Source organism: Delphinapterus leucas, chromosome 15, assembly GCF_059928025.1.
Source record: "Delphinapterus leucas isolate spDelLeu-1000000601 "Yukka" chromosome 15, BTC_Dleu_Yukka2, whole genome shotgun sequence".
Classification (NCBI taxonomy): domain Eukaryota; kingdom Metazoa; phylum Chordata; class Mammalia; order Artiodactyla; family Monodontidae; genus Delphinapterus; species Delphinapterus leucas.
In genome coordinates, this window is record NC_143143.1 from 15803947 (window position 1) to 15823246 (window position 19300).

General features: G+C 50.5%; 3 protein-coding genes across 15 annotated transcripts in view; 1 reads left to right on the plus strand and 2 right to left on the minus strand.

Annotated features, from left to right (window-relative positions):
* The window catches only part of RNF40 (ring finger protein 40), a 14319-nt gene extending 11286 nt beyond the window's left edge, over positions 1-3033 (minus strand). For 2 of the 4 annotated variants that reach the window (XM_089895880.1, XM_022588247.3), the window contains exons 1-3: positions 945-1029; positions 632-835; positions 36-203 (exon numbers count right to left, since the gene is read on the minus strand). In XM_089895880.1, the coding sequence (XP_089752006.1) occupies positions 36-203; positions 632-763 (300 nt within the window). In that variant the 5' untranslated portion in view covers positions 764-835; positions 945-1029. The other 2 variants (XM_089895879.1, XM_022588248.3) reach the window with 2 other exon arrangements.
* On the plus strand, positions 751-5821 carry CFAP119 (cilia and flagella associated protein 119). Of its 4 annotated transcripts, XM_022588270.3 has the most exons (9): positions 751-1733; positions 2067-2098; positions 2681-2746; positions 2919-3088; positions 3629-3699; positions 3884-4000; positions 4082-4151; positions 4224-4313; positions 5411-5821. In XM_022588270.3, the coding sequence occupies exons 1-9, from the start codon at positions 1530-1532 to the stop codon at positions 5584-5586; spliced, it is 996 nt and encodes a 331-aa protein (XP_022443978.2). In that variant the 5' UTR covers positions 751-1529; the 3' UTR covers positions 5587-5821. The 4 variants fall into 4 exon arrangements, with proteins under 4 accessions (XP_022443978.2, XP_022443976.2, XP_022443977.2 ...); XM_022588268.3 differs by having other exon boundaries at positions 3884-4151; XM_022588269.3 differs by having other exon boundaries at positions 4082-4313.
* PHKG2 (phosphorylase kinase catalytic subunit gamma 2) lies at positions 4929-17892 on the minus strand. Of its 7 annotated transcripts, none has more exons than XM_089895894.1 (11): positions 17788-17892; positions 17100-17212; positions 15631-15724; positions 10341-10516; positions 10031-10085; positions 8953-9018; positions 8706-8869; positions 6807-6897; positions 6558-6711; positions 6360-6485; positions 4929-6261 (listed from the first exon to the last, which is right to left on the minus strand). In XM_089895894.1, exons 2-11 carry the CDS (start codon positions 17167-17169, stop codon positions 5968-5970), a joined length of 1290 nt encoding a protein of 429 aa, XP_089752020.1. In that variant the 5' UTR covers positions 17170-17212; positions 17788-17892; the 3' UTR covers positions 4929-5967. The 7 variants fall into 7 exon arrangements, with proteins under 7 accessions (XP_089752020.1, XP_089752019.1, XP_089752022.1 ...); XM_089895893.1 differs by lacking the exon at positions 17788-17892 and adding an exon at positions 17544-17631; XM_089895896.1 differs by lacking the exon at positions 15631-15724.
* Positions 17893-19300: the final 1408 nt, after the last annotated feature.

The window sequence follows — 19300 nt, forward strand, 5'->3', positions numbered from 1 at the left end:
CAAGGCCAGGTCTTGGAAAGTAGAAGGGCATCCACCTGGGCCCAGTAGCGATTGACAATGAGGAGTGTGGCGTCATCTGTGGCCTGCCGCTTCTCCAACTTCTCAATTCGTTCTCGGAGTTCATCTTCACAAGCCTGTCTCTGTTCCAACCGCTCTGCCAGTTTCTTATTCTTGAACTGCAAAACCTTCAAGTCCATCTCCTCCTACCAAGGAAACAAAGGGGCCGAGAAGATGGTCAAGCAGGGACCAAGAACCCAATCATAGAAAGAGACCAAGAAAAGCAAAATGGAATGGATGGGAGAGGGGAGTATCCCCAGACTAACTGCTAACAGGATTTAAAGAGGCTCAGACACCCACAGAGAAAGCGTCTCGGTTGTGAGGAGGGTCACGTTCTGCTTCTGCCTCTTCCTAACTCTGAAGTCTTTGACAAGTCACACGCTCTCTGGAAACCTGTTTTCCTATCTGTAAAGGGAAGGCAGACGTCGTGTCCTCGGTTTCTTTCAACAGAGTGTTCTGAAAAGTGGATCTTGCTAAACCTGGGGAACTGGGAGTAAGGTTCTGGACGACGTGGACGGAGAACAGAGATGGGAGTTCTGGTAAGTTGTGAGGCCTGAAACAGGAGCCCACGAACCGTGGAAGAGATGCCCCCAAGACGAATGGGCTCTATAAGCGTGGTTGTGGTCTTCTCCTCGCGACTCAGCTTCTTCTCTGGGGGCCCCGAGCCCCCATCGCCGGCGGCGCGTTTGTTGCCGGGCCCAGACATGGCCGCGGCGGGGAGGAGCGGCGCAGGCTCTCCCGAGGCACGTCAGGCAGGCGGAGGCGACGCTTCCGTCACCTGCAGAACACAGAGAGCAGAGATGTGGAAGCGGCCGGAGCTCCTGCGGCCCCGAGCCTCGTCCGCACCCACCTGCTGGACCCCGCCCCGCCGGCTCCGGGCCCCTCACCGGCAGCAGAATCACCCCACCGCCGCCATCTTGGACTCCCCTGGACGTCACTGGCCTCCCCAGCACAGAGCGCAGGCGCCACAGGCAGTACCGGATGTGGCGAAATCTTCTCCACTTCCTGTTTCTATTGGTCGCGCTTTGTGCTGCCTTTCGGGTTCCGTTTGGTTTCTTCCTGAACACCGCCTCTTCCTCTCAGTGATTGGCCAGTAGGCAGTTCCTATGGTAACCGACAACACACTTCCACTCTCCAGTCCTAATGACATCGCCTGCCTCAGAATAGCAACTTTGAAGCGAGGGCACGGGGGCGGGCCTTGCGGCTTATTACGCACGCGCATTCTCTTCTCACTGAGTGGCGAGCGCCGTACACTTTCTCTCTTGCTCCAAGAACCCCCTTAGCAACGGTCACCGTTGAGACGGAGGAAGACGCCCCCAGCGGATTGGCTGCACCGGGCCTCTCTGCAGCGTGGATTGGCTTGAAGCGTCGATAGAGGTCCAGGCCTTGGCAGCCTCTGCCGGAGAATCGGCTGTCCCAGAACCGAGGCAGGACAGAACCTGTGGTGCCCCGCGGCACAGAGGAGCGACAAGATGATCCGCCGGAAGTCCAGCCAATTCCAGGGACTGAAAATGCAATCGGAGCTTGAACAGCACTACGAACTGCGGAGAGAACCCAAGAAAGACCTCAGGTCATTGGATGAATCGGCCACGCGGATGGGAACAGGTGTGCATACCGAGTCGGGGACCGTGGCTTCGGTGAATGCGGATGAAGATCCTGCAGCCGACTTGTTCCCGGTGAGGACTGGACAGAGTCGTCCGCTCATGAATGTTTATAAAAGGGCTCCCCAGCAGGGCGCCACCCGTCGTTATGCTTTCTAACGTTCAAGACGTTTCCCGGGCTGCCTTGGTGAAGAAACAGGGGTGTGTGACCCCCCCCTTGTTAATATGCTCATGAATAGTACTTAGGGGTCGCTGAAGCCCAGCCCGCCAGCATTGCTCGTAGCTAGTCTTTAAGATGAGAAGGCAAGTTAGCGCGTTCTTAGGCCCGCTAGAGATTCGCAACGGCTCAAGAACTAGGGGCCATGAACAACACAGCTCTGCCTTTCCCAATCCGCTTTCTCTCTGCAGCCGCCACTGCCCCAGCCCCGGATCTGCATATGGTGAGTGTGAAGAGCTTTGGGGGAAAGTTACCCTTCACACTTGTATTATTCCTTTAGGGCTTCCCCACAATCCTGTCAAACAGCAACGGTATCCTCATTTTACAGATGAGGAGACTGAGGCCCAGAGATGCAATTACCCGAGATGACTAAGTCAGGTCTCCTGCTGCCCCAGTCCAAAGAGAGTGTGAGAAGAGGGGAGCCAAAGACTGAGAATGTAAATGTAGTATTAGTGCCTCTATGGAGCATTGTACAAATGGGGACACTGAGGTTCACAGAGGGAGACTTGCCCAGTTATACAGTAGGGAGTGGCAGAGACCAGAACTCAAGTTTCCTAACCCTACACTTTAGAAATGAAGAGGATCATAAGAGTTCATTTTGGCCATACCCTCTATTTACAGATGGAGAAAGTGAGGCCCAGAGAGGGAAGTGACCTGCCTAAGGTTACAAAGCAATTCAGTGGAAGGGCCAAACCTCTAACTCAGGTCTCTTGGTTCCCAGTCCAGTGCTCTAGCCATCATAGCCCTGTTATGAGGGTAATGCATAATGGCCACCAACACCTTTTCCCCTCTTTTCCTATGACAGGAAGTACCTGGACATCCATTCCATGCACAGGCTGGAGAAGACAGCCAACGTTGAGGAGATGAGGGAGTATGCGGCGGGAGCAGGGAGGGGAATAAGAGCTAGCTCTTGGGGAAGGCTGGGAGGTGGATGGGCTGGGAAGGCATGAGGAATGCCTGGCTCCAAAGCCTGTTGTACACTAGTGTGGGGCGGTGAAGAGAGGCTCCGGTTGTCGCTCATTCCTTCCTCTCTCCCTCCCAAGGGTGCTGGCCGAGGTGTTGGGACTAGGCTCTCCTGCGCAGAGCCTGCGGGACGCCATCACCCTGGACCTCTTCTCCCATGCACTCATCTTCTGCCGCCAACAAGGCTTCTCCCTGGAGCAGACATCAACGGCTTGTGCCCTGCTCCAAGATCTTCACAAGGCCTGTATTGGTAAGAGAAGGCCCCCGAAGGCTGTGAGTCCAGGGGAGAGAAGAAGGCTGGCACAAGTGACCAGGGGAAGTAAAAGCAGGATTAGCACCTGAAATCTTTGTTCTGTCATCACTAGCAGCAGTATCACACCCGTTATTTCACCTTTGAAATTCTCTATTTCCTTATCTATAATAAGGCTACAGCACTAACGTTATGAAACTGTTCTGAGAAATATTATATATAATAGATGTAGATATATGCACAGTGCTCAATAAAACAGCTCTTGCTTTACTCCTGGAACTAATTTTCTACAGAATGTTTAACGAGAGCTAAACTATGTATTTCTTGGTTTATTGTCCATCACTTCCACTAGAAAATACGCTTCTTAAGGGCAGGAACTTGTCTGGTTCAGTGCCCAGAACAGTGCACAGTGGGTACTCAATATTTGTTGCCTATATCTTTCTACTTCTAAAGCTCATGCTCAATAAGTAGCTGTTGAGTGACTAAAATGAATGATTATCAGGGAGGGTACTCACTGTCACATCTTGCCTTCCCTCCCAGCAACCCCCTTGGGCAACGTGGAGGAATGTTACCGCTACTTCACCAGTGTTCTTTTTTGCCACGGAATCAAGGTCAGTTTCACTCTCCCCCCAGATAAGGTCTAGCCCAGCCTCCCACCCTCTCTTGCACACATGACCCTCATCTTCCTCTGAAGGCCACAGTGGGCTCTTCCTGCTCCTGGATTGCCGGGCACTTGGAGAAAAGGTGAGGGCTTCAGGAGGTGGTCAGTCCTCTAACTCCCAATCATCCCCACAGCGGCCCCCCTTCAGTATCAACCTCTTTAAGGAGGAACAGCTGCTGGCCCTGGCAGATTATGTGGTCAACACCTACTTCCGCCACTTCAAGCTCTACAAATATGTCTTCACACCCCAGGTACTGGGCCATGGGCTACAAGAAGCCACCCCTCATCTCCCCCCTTTCCCTCAGTGCAGACGTCTTCCTCCCTCTTCCCAGGTGCGGCTGGATCTGTCTTTGACTTACATGGGGCTACAGGCACCCAAGCTCTGGCCAAAGGATGAGACGGGTAAGGGAGAATGCCGGGGCGAGGGCTGGACTGGGCTGGGGCTGAAGCCTCCTCCTGCCTTCTGGCTTGCAGAGAAAGAAGAGGGCGAAGAGGTGGAGGAGCAGGCACTCACCCCAGATGAGGAGGAACCAGAAACAGTGGTCCAGCCAGAGCCAGAGCCAAGTGAGGACCTGGAGGGGTTAGGGTTCCCTGTGACTTTGGGCAGGTGTGAAATGAAGGATTTAGACCATATCAGGACTTCAGAATTTTTGTTTTAGTCATGGTGTCCTTTCTCCAAATGATTCCTTATGCAGAAGTCCAAGATGGCAAACAGATAAAAGCACAGCTGCTGGGGGTGAGGCAGGAGTCCCAGAAAAGGATTATAAAACCAATGACAATAGGGCTTCCCTGGCGGTGCAGTGGTTAAGAATCCACCTGCCAATGCAATGGACACGGGTTCAAGCCCTGGTCCGGGAAGATCCCACATGCCGTGGAGCAACTAAGCCTGTGAGCCACAACTACTGAAGCCCGCGTGCCTAGAGCCTATGCTCCACAACAAGAGAAGCCACCACAATGAGAAATCTGCGTGCCACAAGGAAGAGTACCCCCGCTCGCCACAACTAAAGAAAGCCCACGCACAGAAATGGAGACCCAACACAGCCATAAATAAATAAATAAATAAATAAAAATTAGAAAGAAAAAAAAACAACCCAATGACAGTAATAGCCAGCACACATTTGACAACACTGTGTGCCAGGCAGGCCCTGTTTTAAGCATATATATATATATATATATATATATATAGACCTTTTTTTTTTTTTTTTTTTTTGTCTGTGCCGTGTAGCTTGCCGGATCTTAGCTCCCTGACCAGGAATCGAACCCGTGCCCCCTGCAGTGGAATTGTGGAGTTGTAACCACTGGACTGCCAGCGAATTCCCACATTTTACATCTATTAACCCATTTAATCCTCTCCCAATCCTAGTTGCTAGGTGCTATCACTATCTGCATTTTACACAGAGGAAACTGAGGCATGGAAAGGTTAAGTCACCTGCCTAAGGTCACAAGGCTACTAAGTAGCAATCCAGAAAATGCAGCAGCATAGCCACTCTGCCCATCTTTCTCTCACCGAAGGGCTGGCTGACATTTTCTGAATTGAAGCAACACTGCCACTAGTGTAGCTCCCAGGGGCACGCTGGAAGGCTGTGTTTGCCTGGCTAGGGGCAATCCCTCAGCCCCAGACGGCATCTCTTCTGACCCGTCCCTTCTTCCCTGCCCCTCAGGCCAGGTCTCCATCCTCCGGGCCTACATCAAGACCCAGATGAACAAGGAACTGGAGCAGCTCCAACAACTGGTGGAGGAACGGCTCAAGGCCAGTGAGGAAAGGCTCAGCAGCAAGCTGACCGCACTCGAGCGGCCCCTCCAGCTACCTCCAGGCAAAGGCAAGAACAAGACCTAGTGACCCCCACCCTCTTCCCCAATAAAGAACTGGACCAAACTGGCCCTACCCCGCCCCCATCCTGAGCACCTTCTGGGCTTCCCTGCACCAGACACAGGACGCTGGCTCTCCCTGGCGTGTAGCAGATTTTATTGCATACGTGGCACAGGCAGCATGGATAAGGCCAGGCATGGCACTCTGGGTGGCTCTCTTCCACCTCAGCTCTGATCTCAAAGCCCTGGCCAGTGTGGGTAGGTGTACAGGGCTGGTCTCTATGATACTCTGATCAGTGGCGGGCCTGGCCAGGCATGGGGGCCTGAGGCCATAGCCCAGAGGGGCTGGAATGATAAAAATCCTCCTCCTGGAGAGTTCTGCTTCCTGGGATTCCTCAGGGCTGAAGTACTAGCCCAGCACCAGCATGGCCTCATCTTCAGTGATAGTAGCTGAGTCCCCCTCCTCTTCAGGGGCCATCATGGAAAAAGGCCCTGGGGGCCGGTGCTGGAAGAGGGCTGCCCGGTTCTGCTGCTCACCCTTCTTCACCCAGTGTCCATAGAGCCGGAAGGCACAGCTGTCAATGAGGCGCCGCACTGGCCGCAGCGCATAAGGGTCCCTCAACAGTGCACTCTTGGTCAGCGGCCGTACACGGTGGGTGCTTAAGGCCACCCGTCCAGCAGCCAGCACTGTCCACACTGCCACCTGGGAAAGGGGGCAGTGTGAGCTCCACGGGCACATCCACCAAAAGAAAAATCATGGGACAGAGGAGCAGGCCCACACCCTGACACTCTCAGGCTTACCCGGAACCGCTGGCGGGGGCTGAGGTTCCAGGGTTGGCTGCCTTCACAGCGCTCAAAGAATGGGTGCTGTAGGGCTTGCTCAGCTGTCAGGCGCTCCTCAGGATCCACCTGTAGCAGCCTCGAGATCTACGGGAAATGCCAGAGCATGAAGGGCAGCTCTTGGGCCTCCCTCCTTGCCCTCTCATGGCCCCAGCTCACCAGGTCTTTCACAGTGTCAGAACGGTCATCCCACTCAGGTGAACTAAACTGGTACTGGCCCTCCATAATCATGCGTAACATCAGGATCTGGCGTCGGTGCCAGAATGGTGGCGAGCCAGCCAGGAGTGTGAACAAGATCACCCCACAGGCCCAGCTGAGAAAGAGACCACAGTCAGGGAGGACTAGGTGAGCGAATGTGTTGAAGGACACTACACAAAGGAGGAGGGAAGGGGGAGACCAGAAACTCACAGATCGACCTCCTTGCCGTAGCCTGGGTGGGTTTCATCCATGGAGCACTTAAGGATCTCTGGTGCTAGATACCCTGGAGTCCCACACAATTCTGGGGAGAGAGGCCTGAGATTGATGGGATGTCACAGCCCCCTCAAGGACCCTTAACACCAGACCTCTGCTGGAGCCTCAACACCACCAGAGCCCCAAGTGTTCCCATTCTGCTCCTGCCTACCTTCTGCCAAGTCTCGGTATTAGACCCTAGCCCTGCTGAACAATTCAAGGACCCACCAAGGCTCCTGGTGGCCTTCCTGGGAAAACCAGATTTTTAGATTGACTTAAAGGTGCTATCCAACTGTATCACTTGCCTCCCCCAACCTTCCAGCCAACCCACTCCTCACACAACTTTTTACCACGTTTTTACATATATACACACATAGAAAACAAAACTTAAATCTTTTCTACATTCCTTTCTGCCCAAATCTATTCCTCCTCCTATAATCTCTACTGCAGTTAGTGGAACCACCACTCAACCAAGGGGAATGAGTAGGAATATGGGATTTCTTAAGGCACATTCTGGGTAAATTGTTTGTTTAAAACCCTTCCCTGGCTTCCCATCATGGCCTCAGGATCAAGTCTAGACTCCTACAGCACAGAGCCCTCCATGACTTGATCTAAACCTGTATTTTTAGTTTCTTCTGGCACCAATTCTTCCATCCCAGCAATTTCCGAACTGTGATCCATGGCACACTTCGAAGAGATCTTAATAGGCCTGAATTGAGAAACTGAATTTCTCTGGGGAAATTCATTCCAACTCAAACTATTTACTGAACGCCTACCATGTGCCAAGCACCACACTAGACACAGTGGCGAATTTGATGTGCCCTTACCAAGTTCACCACCTACCAGAAAGCAAACAAATAACAGAGTAAGACATGTATCATGAAGTGGGGGAGATATAAGAGCAAAAAGCAAGGGCTCTAACCTGACATAGAACTTTAAAGTAAAAGCTAAATTATCCAAGCCAAGGGAGAGGCTGGAGTGGGCAGGGGCAAAAATGATGCAGAATAGGGAAGTGTATGTGGCAGCCCAAAGGGACACAAAGCACAGCATATGGAAGATGTGTAAGTCCACAGATTAAGACCATGAACTCTGGAGTCATACTGCCCAAGTTCAAATCACACCTATGTGACCTTGGGCAAGTCACCTCACCTCATTAAGCCCACTTATAAAATAGACACAAATACTATTTCAGAGCTGTTGAGAGGATCTAGAGAAATAAGCCATGTAGACGCAGCGTGGTGCCTTACTCACAATAAGTGCCCAGTGAATGTTAGCTATTAGTAAGTCCAATGCAGAGCCACTGAAGGAGAGGAAGTAGTATATTAAAGGCTCTGGGGAGTCTCACACTTGAACTTTGTTTAGTTTTCCACTTGCACTAGAAATGGTTGTCACAACAAATGTGTGGGCACGAGGTGAGAAGGGCTGTCGCGCCACACCAGGCTCCTCATAGCACCTAAGCAGCACACTGTGGACCTGCCTCTGCCAGACCCCAAAGGCACAGCTAAGCCCTGCTATCCCTCGCTCCCTCTTTTTCCTCCTGTGACAAGCCCAGCCTCCCCAGGCCGAGGTCCGAGCCCCATCCTCTGTGGGTCCCTACAGCTGAATCAGGTACTCCTTCCTGGCTTCCTGGCATGGCTCCTTGCCTGCTGTGTGCCATGATCTTCTCACTTGTCTGCCTCCAGGTCAGGAAGCCCACACTGATTTGCACATGAGGCTCTGCACCCAGTGGGGACCTGGCAAGTGCTCACTGACCTTCCTTTCCTTGGTACTTGGGACCCAGTTCTCAGACCCAGCCAACCAGCCCCAGGCCTGAGCCTCTTTCCCTCCCAAGCCTCTCAGGGTACCAGGTCCCCTCACCTCGAAGCTTCTCGTCAGGTTCCAAGTGGCAGGAGAACCCAAAATCTGACAGTCGGATCTGCATATTGTCATCTAAGAGAATATTCTCAGGCTTCAGGTCTCGGTGTACAATGTTGTTAGCGTGGAGAAAGCTCACTGCTTCCAGCAGAGACCTCATGATGGACCTGAGGGAGGCACAGTCTCCTTTGCTTCTCCCTGTCCCGCCCCACCCCCTGCTCATCCCAGGGGTTGCAGGCTCACCCATTACCTGGTTTCCTTTTCTGAGAGGGCCACCTTCTCTGTGAGATAGTCAAACAGCTCTCCCTTCCGCATCCTAAGGGATAGGAGGGGTTGGGAGATAGGTGCACCTCACAGTGGTGGCTGAGAAAAGAAGCCAGTGCTCACAGAAAATACCACGGAAGAGGCCAGTAAAGAGATCCCTCTGTAGACAAATGAAAGGGACTCGAGACAGAGCACTCCAAGAGTGAACCGGATGTCAGGGGCACTTTGGCCCAATGGGTTGGCCGTCGAAATATCTGCACTGTGCCACAAGGGGGCTATCTTAGCAAGAATAAGTGCCTTGTGATAATCATTTACAGGAAGTCTGTGTTATCTGAGAATACACTCACAAAACGCCTTCTGAAGTGAATCTATTTAGACCACGGACCAAAATTTTCCAGTTAATAGTAGGAAGAAAGTTGAATGGGACTTTATTTTGAATTTTGCTTATTTTATCTTGTCTTTAAAATCTGAGGTTATAATTGCAACTCTGCATCAATCCTTGAAATAAAGAACACACCAGGTTCTGCAAAGCTGCATGGTGGTGTAACAGACACTTCCCACTTCCCCTCGACTTTTGCAGAGGGTCATTTCTGTCTGAAGACTTTGTAAGTTTCTTCCAAGGGCCTCTCTTAAACATCTGGTATCCAAACCATTCTCTTTTGAAGTACCTTTGCAACTGGTTTGCATTATAGCACTGTATAATATCTGACATTCAGCTTTAGACCGACCAGAAAAAGAACTGATGGGCAGACAGAGACTCCAGTGGAGAGTGTTAAACACTGGGAGACTGGTGAGGGAGAGTCTATTTATATGTGGTCAGCTCACGAATAAACACCCTCCTCCTAAAACAGGGTCTCATGAAGACCCTTTGTACTTAGCTGGTCACTATGACTCTTGAAGAACTTGCCTCAATCTGGGCACCTAGGGAGAAGGGCCAGAGCCCTGAGCTGGCAGGCAGGCCTGAGCGGGAGCAGAGGAAGGTCTTCAGCCCACTGTGCTGTAAGGCTGGGGCCATGCATGGAGGTGAGGAGGAGGCTTCTCGATTGGGGCTGGGAGATACTCACAGGTCAAACACCAGGAACATGAAGCTAGAAGACTCGTAGGAATCGATGAGAGTGACTGGGGAAAGAGGCAGAAAGGCAGAGAGACAGAGATGGAAAGGAGCAGATGCACATTAAAGGGCCTTTTCCACCCTGAGGCAGCAGTGGGCTGTTACTAGGAAGGAAGGAGAACCAAAGGAGGCAGTAGGGACCCAAAGGCTGGCCACACTTTGAGGTGCAGCGGAGCCAGGACTAAGGGAGCAGAGGCATGGAGGCAGTGCTGGGGGAAGTGGGCTGTGGGCAGGGCTAACAGGAGCAGGGAATGCAGCCTCACTGATGTGGGGGTGGCCGGCGACCTGGCGAAGGATGTGTGTCTCTCGCCGCGTGGCTTCTCGCACCTCCTCCAGCTGCTCAGGACTCAGCCGCTCAGCTGTCACCTCCATGATCTTCACCGCAAACTCCCGGCCAGTAACTCGATGAACGCAACGGCGGACTACAGAGCTCACTCCTCTGCCAGAGTCAGACAACGCACAAGTCAGGGCCTCCTGCTCTCTCATTTCCACGCAGAGTAGAGCCTTGGCAGCCTCACACCCACTATGCCAGACTCTGGAAACCCATTTAGACAACAGGGCAAACTCCCAAGGAGCTCACCCTGGCCTGCAGGAGCTTCACAGCAGCATCAGCAAGCAACCTGGGCATCCAGCAATGTGCAACACAAAGCTCATAGGGCAGGCAGGCAGGGGTCCTGGGTTCCAGTCTCTGCCACTCCCTCCATGGGTGAGCCTAGGCACTGGGCCCCAGAACCTGCCCCTTGCCCTAGAACCCCACAAGGAGAAAGTGGGAAGGCTTCCTCCAGATTTTACCCACTTCCACGGTTACCCCATCTAAATCCCAAAGTTCCCCTACAATATCTCAAGTGAAGGAGGCTCCAAATAAATATTGGGCCACTGACCAGAAGACCAAAGTTGAGAAGTAGGAGATCTCGGTTTAGGACCCAAATCTGTCACTAATTAACCTCCAAGTGACCCACTGACATAAGGTCTCTGGGCTTCCACCTCACCTGCTCTGAAACGTAGCCAACAATATCTTGAAGGGATGCTGAAAGGCGTTAATGAGGTAGAGACAGGAAAGCCCATTTGGCTTTGTAAAGACAAAGTCCTAGGGAATTCCATGTGGTCCAGTGGTTAGGACTCCACTCTTCCACTGCAGAGGGCTCGGGTTCGATCCCTGGTCAGGGGACTAAGATTACACAAGCCGCATGGCACGGCCGAAAAAAAGACAAAAAGACCAAGTCCTAGACAGGGATTTCCTTGCTTGGCTCTGTCACCAACTCCGTGTGACCCTACAAGTATTTCAGGCTAAGGTGAAAATCTCTCCAGGATCTGACCTCATACCACATTTCGCATGCTGGTTCCCTGGCTGCCATTCACAACCTCACTGCCGTGCTCCCAGGGCCTCCTTGCCTTTATGTAACTCCTTTTGCTTGAAATGCCTGTCACCCACATCTCCGGTTCAATCAGTGGATGCAAACTATTGACCCTCCAGGCAAACACAGCCCACAGATATATTACACTGTGGTCAGTGCATTGTTATTTACAAATCTGAATTCACATATCTTAGTTGGAACAAGAACGCTCCAGCTGCCACAATGCTCACCACTTCCTACTCCTTTTTTTTTTTTTTTTTTTTTTTTTGCAGTACGCGGGCCTCTCACTGTTGTGGCCTCTCCCGTTGCGGAGCCTGTGCTCCGGACGCGGACGCGCAGGCTCAGCGGCCATGGCTCACGGGCCCAGCCGCTCCGCGGCATGTGGGATCTTCTCAGACTGGGGCACGAACCCGCGTCTCCTGCATCGGCAGGCGGACTCTCAACCACTGCACCACCGGGGAAGCCCACCACTTCCTACTCTTTAACTCTTGGCCACTTCACAGTTTTCATTTTCTGTCCAACTACAAAGGGCACCTGAGTTTGAGGTCCCTGGTCTAATTATTACTCATCTTTTAATGAACCTCTGAGAATTTGTGGAAAGCTGGAGATCTCTGCCACATATATCCAACATTTTTATTATTTCGGGGCGGGGGGGTGGTCAAAGATCCTTTGAAGCCATAAAGCAAAGAATCCCCGCTTTAAGGCCCAAAATGAATGCTGCGTCTACCAATTCTTTGTTTATTCTCCAGGAGGGAGGGACCACTCCCTTCGCTGGTATCCTATAGCATGTTACCTGTAGGAGCATTCCCCTTTTTTCTTTTATTTATTTATTTTATTTATTCTTTTTTTTTTTTTTTTGGCTGCATTGGGTCTTCGTTGCTATGCACAGGCTTTCTCTAGTTGAGGTGAGCGGGGGCTACTCTTCATTGCGGTGCGCGGGCTTCTCACTGCAGTGGCTTCTCTTGTGGAGCATGGGCTCTAGGCAGGCGGGCTTCAGTAGCTGTGGCTCGCGGGCTCTAGAGAGCAGGCTCAGTAGTTGTGGCGCATGGGCTTAGTTGCTCCTTGGCACGTGGGATCTTCCCAGACCAGGGCTCAAACCCATGTCCCCTGCATTGGCAGGAGGATTCTCAACCACTGCGCCACCAGGGAAGCCCCTACCTTTAGGAGCATTCCCTTTTAATTAAGCCTTCCTACTATGTGTCATGACTATCTACATGGGAAACCTGGGTGTTCAGACTCAAAGTCCAAACTCTTCCTACTGATGCACCCCAGTACCTTGTTCTCTGCCCACCCCTTAAATGTTAAGACTTCCCCAGGATCCCATCCTTGGCCCTGTTCTCAGGCTATATACACTCTCAGTAATCTTATCCACCTCCATGACTTCAACATTCATGCCGAGGTGTCTACCCCACCCCCCCTGCCATTTTTTTTTTTAATTTTTGGCTGCACCACACAGCTTGCGGGATCTCAGTTCCTCGACCAGGGATTGAACTCGGGCCATGGCAGTGAAAGCCCGGAAGCCTAACCACTAGGCCACCAGGGAACTCCCCTAGATGTCAGGCCAACACATCTTACTGAATAAATTGCTTCCCAAGGGTCCTAGAGACCTCTCACTGTCATCATGACCACTGAACACTTCATCTTCCCGACACTAGCTCCTCAATTCCTGATCTCAATTAATAGCAGTGCCATTCAATCCAACTCCCAAACTAGAAACCCTGGTGCTATTCTTGGCTTCGCCCTCTCCTTCACAATCTACAACATCCAACCAGTCCAGCCCATCCTGTATTATCTCTCAAATCTGTTTCCTAGTACTCCATCCCCACCACTACGATGGCCTCCTAACTGATCTCCCTGGTGCTAATCTCAACCACTGCCACCCATCTGCCACACTGCTTTGAGAACTAGCTTCTTAAAACAGTCCCAATTGTGTCATTCACTGCTTAAAAACTTCCCTGTTTAAATTCTTTACTAAGTTCTGTGTTCCCTCATTCCTCAGCAGTACCCCTAAAGCAACTGTCCTCTTTTTAAATGATACCTAATACTTTCAACCTTACAGTTACCTGTGGAATGCATTCAAAATTCTTGTTTTCTTTCCATACTGCCTCCCTATTAATTACAAGATAAAAGTCAAATCCGAATTCCTTCATCTGTCACTCAAGGCCTTCACCAACTTCTTAGTCTCTTTTCAGCCTCATCCCTGGCTATAACCCTGCTCTTCAACCTTTGTTTCAGTGACTTATAACTTGTCACCAATTTCCAGAATGTGTAAAGCTCTTTTAAAGCTTCAGGTCTGAAATTGCTACTCTGGAAAAAGTAATTTAGTTAGAGTGTGCAGGTAATTTACTGTGCAGGAAAAACAAGAGGGAAAAGGTAGAAGAGAGAGACGAGGGATGATGCTACCACAGTAATCTTGGAATGAAATGATAAGGACCCTACTCTCTGATCTGCCTTCTTCAAAACCGGTCCTTCTGTGCCCTTGGCAGTGGAACCACTGTTTTTACCTAAGGGCTCTTCCTAGCCTCAGTGCATCTTCCCTCACCTGGTCCTGAAACCTTGTAGCATCTCAGGACTTGGATCTCAGCTCTCTTCTTTTCCCAATATTCTCTCTTCCCTGTGACCTCCAACCAGACCCAGGAGTTTTGTGTTTTTTTTTAAAATTTTGATCACGCCATGCGCGGCATGTGGGATCTTAGTCCCCTGACCAGGGATCAAATCCGTGCCCCCTTCAGTGGAAGCACAGGGTCCTAACCACTAGACCGCAGGGAATTCCCCCCAGGGGCTTTAAATACCAACTATGTGCAAATGCTTCCTGCTACGCTGTCTCAAGCCTTGATTTCTCTCCAGAATTCCTGATTCCAACAATCTTTTTGACATCTCCATGTGCTATCTAAAAGGAGCCTGAACAAATCTAACGGTCACACCACCATTGGATTTCCTGGCCTCAGCAGCATGTGTCACAGCAGACCATGCCAACCTTCCAGAAATACACTCTTCCTTTTTTTTAAAGTTGGTGGGTTTTTTAAAAAATTAATTTATTAATTTATTTTTGGCTGCATTGGGTCTTCGTTGCTGCGCGCGGGCTTTCTCTAGTTGCAGCAAGCGGGGGGGCTACTCTTCATTGCAGTGCGCGGGCTTTTCACTGCCGTGGCTTCTCTTGTTGTGGAGCACAGGCGCCTGGCATGTGGGCTCAGCAGTTGTGGCTCACGGGCTCTAGAATGCAGGCTCAGTAGTTGTGGCACACGGGCTTCGTTGCTCTGTGGCATATGGGATCTTCCTGGACCAGGGATTGAACCCATGTCCCCTGCATTGGCAGGGAGATTCTTAACCACTGCACACCAGGGAAGTCCCAAACATACTCTTGTGTTTTTCTTTCTAACTCACAGATGGCATCTCTATAGTTTCCCTTGCTGGCTCCTCCTTCTCTAACTCTTTAATGGTGACACGCCCCACAGTCTGAGCCTAGGTCTCTTTCACTACTTCACATTTCTCTTGCCAACTACTATCTATATGCTGATGCCTCCCAAGTAAACAGCTCTAGCCCAGTGCTCTTGCTTGAGTTCCAGACTCACATGCCCACTGGACAGCTCCAGGTGGTGGAACTCTTGACTTGCTCACACCTCCCTCCAGACTGATCTTCCCCAGTCTTCTTCATTTCAGTAAATGGTACTCAAGCACTCAAATCCAAACCTTAGAATTTATTCTTGTTTTCTTCCCTTTCCCTTGTGGTCCATATCCAATCCTTCAGGAAATTGTATCAAGTCTCCCTTCAAGCCATCACCTAAATTATCCACTTCTCTCCATCTCTACCACTACCACTCTAGTCTAAACCATCACCATCTCTAGCCTGAATGAATCAATAGCTTCCTAGCTGGTCTCTACGCTTCCATTCTTGCCCCTCTCCTATCCACTCTCCACATAAGAGCCAGAATGATCTTTTTTAAATGTAACAACACACCTGTATTAAGCACTCACCATGTGCCAGGACGTGTCCTAGGAGTACCATATTAACTCTTTCTGTCCTCACAGCAACCTACAAGGTAGGCTCTTTTTTTAATTCTCCCATTTATAATGGAGAGACTTTGAGGCATAGAAAGGTTAAGTTCCTAGGCCCCAAATCACAGAAATGTAAATCAGATCATATTACTACCCTACTGGAAGCCACCAGTATCACCACAGTAAACTTTACATTCCTTACCCTAGGGAATTCCCTGGCAGTCCAGTGGTTAAGACTTTGCCTTCCAATGCAGGGGGTGCGGGTTCGATCCCTGGGGAGCTAGGATCCCACGTGCCTTGTGGCCAAAAAACCAAAACATAAAACAGAAGCAATATTGTAATAATCAGTAAAGAATTTAAAGATGGTCCAAAAAAAAAGATGGTCCGCATCAAAAAAAATATTAAAAAAAAATTCCTGGAACTTCCCTGGTGGCGCAGTGGTTAAGAATCCGCCTGCCAATGCAGGGGACACAGGTTCGAGCCCTGGTCCGGGAAGACCCCACATGCCGTGGAGCAACTGAGCCTATGCACCACAACTACTGAGCCTGCCCTCTAGAGCCCACAAGTCACAACTACTGAAGCCCAGGCGCCTATAGCCCGTGCTCCGCAACAAGGGAAGCGACCGCGATGATAAGCCCGTGCACCGCAACGAAGAGTAGCCCCCACTCGCCGCGACTAGAGAAAAGCCCGAGGCAGCAACGAAGACCCAACACAGCCAAAAATAAATAATTAATAAATAAATAAATTTATTTAAAAAAAAATTCCTTATTCTGGCCCAAGGCTCTACATAATCCAACCTCTATTTACCTCTCCAACTTAATTTCCTCCACTTTTCCCACTCTTACAACATTCTAATCACTATGATCTTCTATGTGTTGCTTGAATAGGCCCTTTCCTATGCTGAGCCTTTGAACACGGCAGTTCCCTCTGCCCGGAATATATCCTGCCTCAGCTCATGACCTGTTCATTCTCATCGTCCAAGTCTCAGCTCCATTAATTACTCTTGTTCCATAACCCTATTTATTTTCTCCCTAGCACTTACAATGAACTTTAACTTGTTTTCGTGTCTATTGTCTCTCTCTACCACTGGAACATAAACTCCAGGAGAACAGAAATCTTGTAAGATGTTAAGGTGTGGGTCTTACATCTCCAGTGCCTAGCACAGTGCACCCAGCACATTGTACATGCTTAGGAAACCTTGATGAATAAATGTATCGGTCACTGCCTCTACAGGTGACTGCTTCCTTCTATTTGGTGTATGCTGAACTCCTACTCATCCTTCAAGACCCAAATATCACCACTTCTGGGAAGATGTGGTTTTCTGAGACCCAGCAGCACTTTTTACACAGCCTGATACTTTTTATATGTTCATGTGTCTCCTTCAGTCACATCACTTGGAGTACCTCCAAGGCATAAACATCTCTTCTACACTCCCCATGTTTATCTTTGTGTCTGGCACCCAGTAGGTGCTTGAATTATGTTTGTTGAACACACAAATGAATGAATTCGTGAAAAAATAGGGGTTGACCCAGAATAAGAGTCTAGTCACCAAATGTTCCTCCACTCACCACTGACCCTTCTCATTTAGAACTCTTCAGCCCTCAGAGAGAACTGTGTACCCTGGCTAGGACCTGACCTCTCTGGACCTCTGTTTCCCTGCCGTGGGCTCACCTGCCAATGATGTCCTTCGGGTCGTACTTCTGGTAAAACTCCTTGGCCGCAGCCCAGTCGGGCAGCTCATCCTCCGTTCCCACGTCCAGCGTCATTTTGAAGTAGGTGGGGGCCTGTGTGGAGGAAACGGAAGGCAGTGAAGGCAGGGAGGCCCACAGGCTCTGAGAGGACGAACATCGCGGCTCGCAGAGGCGCAGCCCTTGCGGCTGGGGAGCCAGGATCCTGTGGGATGGGGACGGGGTGGGGGAAGGACAGGGACTAGGGAGACCCCACGAAAGAGCCTTAGGGGTCGGGACGGGATAGCAAGGCAGGGAGGGGGGCGGGGGAGAGGAAGGGAAAAGGTGCGGAGGAAGAGGGGAAGGGGCAGTCGGGCTGGTGGCTGTTGCTGCGCAGGCGCACTTGGGCGGGCGCTGGGAGGGGGCGCGGGGTCTCGCGCGGGCTCACCCGCGGGGGCGGGGAGAGAAGTCAGAGTCGACGCGATGCCGCCCTGTCGCCGGGTTCGCTTCTAGTCCCTTACCTTATCCACAGGCAGTGCCGGCGACGACCTCAGGCCCCGCCCCCATTCTGTCCGCCAATGGCCAGCGCCACCCGAAGACTGAGGTTCAAAAACCCTTCCGATTGGAAACTGGTAGCCCAATAAGAAGCCGAGAGTCCCGAGGCTGGCGCGGGAGTTGGAGCTCGGAGTTACCTGAGGTTGCGACGCTAGGGCGGGGCTTCAGATACGGCCAATCAGGGCACGGCATCTGCTGGGGCCAGCAGGGGGCGGAGCTTATTGACCAGTGGGGCTGGAGGCCTGGAACGGGACCCGGAAGTTAGATTTACCGGTAAGTGTGACCTCCGGGTACCTGGGACGCGGGACTCGCTGCGCCTTCGACTCCCGGACTTGGGCATGGTCCCCTCAGTCTCTCAGAATCCCTATCTCAATTCGGCTTTTAAAAATATTTGCAGCCTAGTCCAAAGCGCCTGCTTTGAGGGGCAGAGCATGCAGCTTGGACCTCAACTTGGCTACTTGGTACAAACTTGTACGAGCCACGGCCCGTCAGGCAGAAGAGGCTTTGTCGTCCTGTGGCTGCTCCGACTCTCGAATACCTCCAAAGCCCTAGTGCTCACCACCTGGGGTTATACATTTTCCCAGTCTTCCACTACCACCTCCCGAAAGCCTTGGGGGAATATCACACTTCGTTCGAAGCCTACCAGGTTATGAGATTCTGCCAGGAGCGACTCACTTCATAAATCTCAGTGCACAGCTCAACCCTGGCATTCACTTACTCATTCAACAAATATTTGTTGAGCGTCTAAGAGTTAGACTAATAGCAATGAAAAAAAATAAGGTCCCTACCCTTGTGGAGGTTGTGTTCCAGGAGGCAGAGAATGAATTCATTTAATCTATCTTAGAAATGTCACTTTGGGATTGCAAGCATGTAAGAGGAGAAAAACGAATCCAAGTAACTTTTTAACAGAGTACTTTGACCTTATACCATTAATCTAAAGACAAAATAGTTGCAAAGAAATCTTGTACTTAGTAGACTTGTTGTTTGGTAGCATAATGGGATAATTATTTTGAAATTGAGCAAGTCAATAAAGATTGATGTAGTTGGCAGCCTAGATTCTTACTGTGGGAATATGGAATTTGGAATAGGGAAAGGAGAGCACCTTATGATTGATTGAAATTGGAGGTATGATTTTAAGAAATGACTTAAGATAGATAAAATTAGATATTTTCTAGCTCTAACCTCTGAAAGGGCCTAGAAGCAATAATGTCCCAGTAGAGTGAGCATAGCTAGTGTCTAGATACTGATTTCAAAGTTAACAGTCCTCAATAAAAGAAACCAGGCCTCCTTGGGAGAAATGGCCAATTCCCAGGCTGGAGCAGAGAAAGTACAAGATGAGCTTGGAATAATTTGTGCCAGAAAGCAAGTGAAGAAAGATGGGGACTTAAACACAAGAACCAGGTTGAAATCAGGGACAAAAAGGATAATGAGACTGAGAGGGCTATGAGGGAGCCTTCTGATGTACTAGAAATGTTCTATTCACCTAGGTGGTGATTACACAGGTGTGTTTGTGTAAAAACATTCACCATTCGGCACACATAAGATCTGTGTACTTTACTGTAGGTAAATTATACCTCAACAAAACAATTTAAGAAGGCTAATGACAGTAATGGGTATAACAAATTGAATTTAAAAACAATCTGAGACCAT

Coding starts and splice junctions, on each gene's coding strand:
- CFAP119 (XM_022588267.3), top strand. CDS start 1,530: ATGATCCGCCGGAAGTCCAGCCAATTCCAGGGACTGAAAATGCAATCG. Junction 3,089..3,628: donor TCTTCACAAGGCCTGTATTG/GTAAGAGAAGGC, acceptor CTTCCCTCCCAG/CAACCCCCTTGGGCAACGTG. Junction 3,700..3,883: donor TTTTTTGCCACGGAATCAAG/GTCAGTTTCACT, acceptor TCATCCCCACAG/CGGCCCCCCTTCAGTATCAA.
- PHKG2 (XM_089895892.1), bottom strand. CDS start 15,818: ATGCGGACCATCTTTTTTTTTGGACCATCTTTAAATTCTTTACTGATT. Junction 8,870..8,952: donor CTCTCAGAAAAGGAAACCAG/GTAATGGGTGAG, acceptor TGCCTCCCTCAG/GTCCATCATGAGGTCTCTGC. Junction 6,262..6,359: donor GCCCCCGCCAGCGGTTCCGG/GTAAGCCTGAGA, acceptor CCCCTTTCCCAG/GTGGCAGTGTGGACAGTGCT.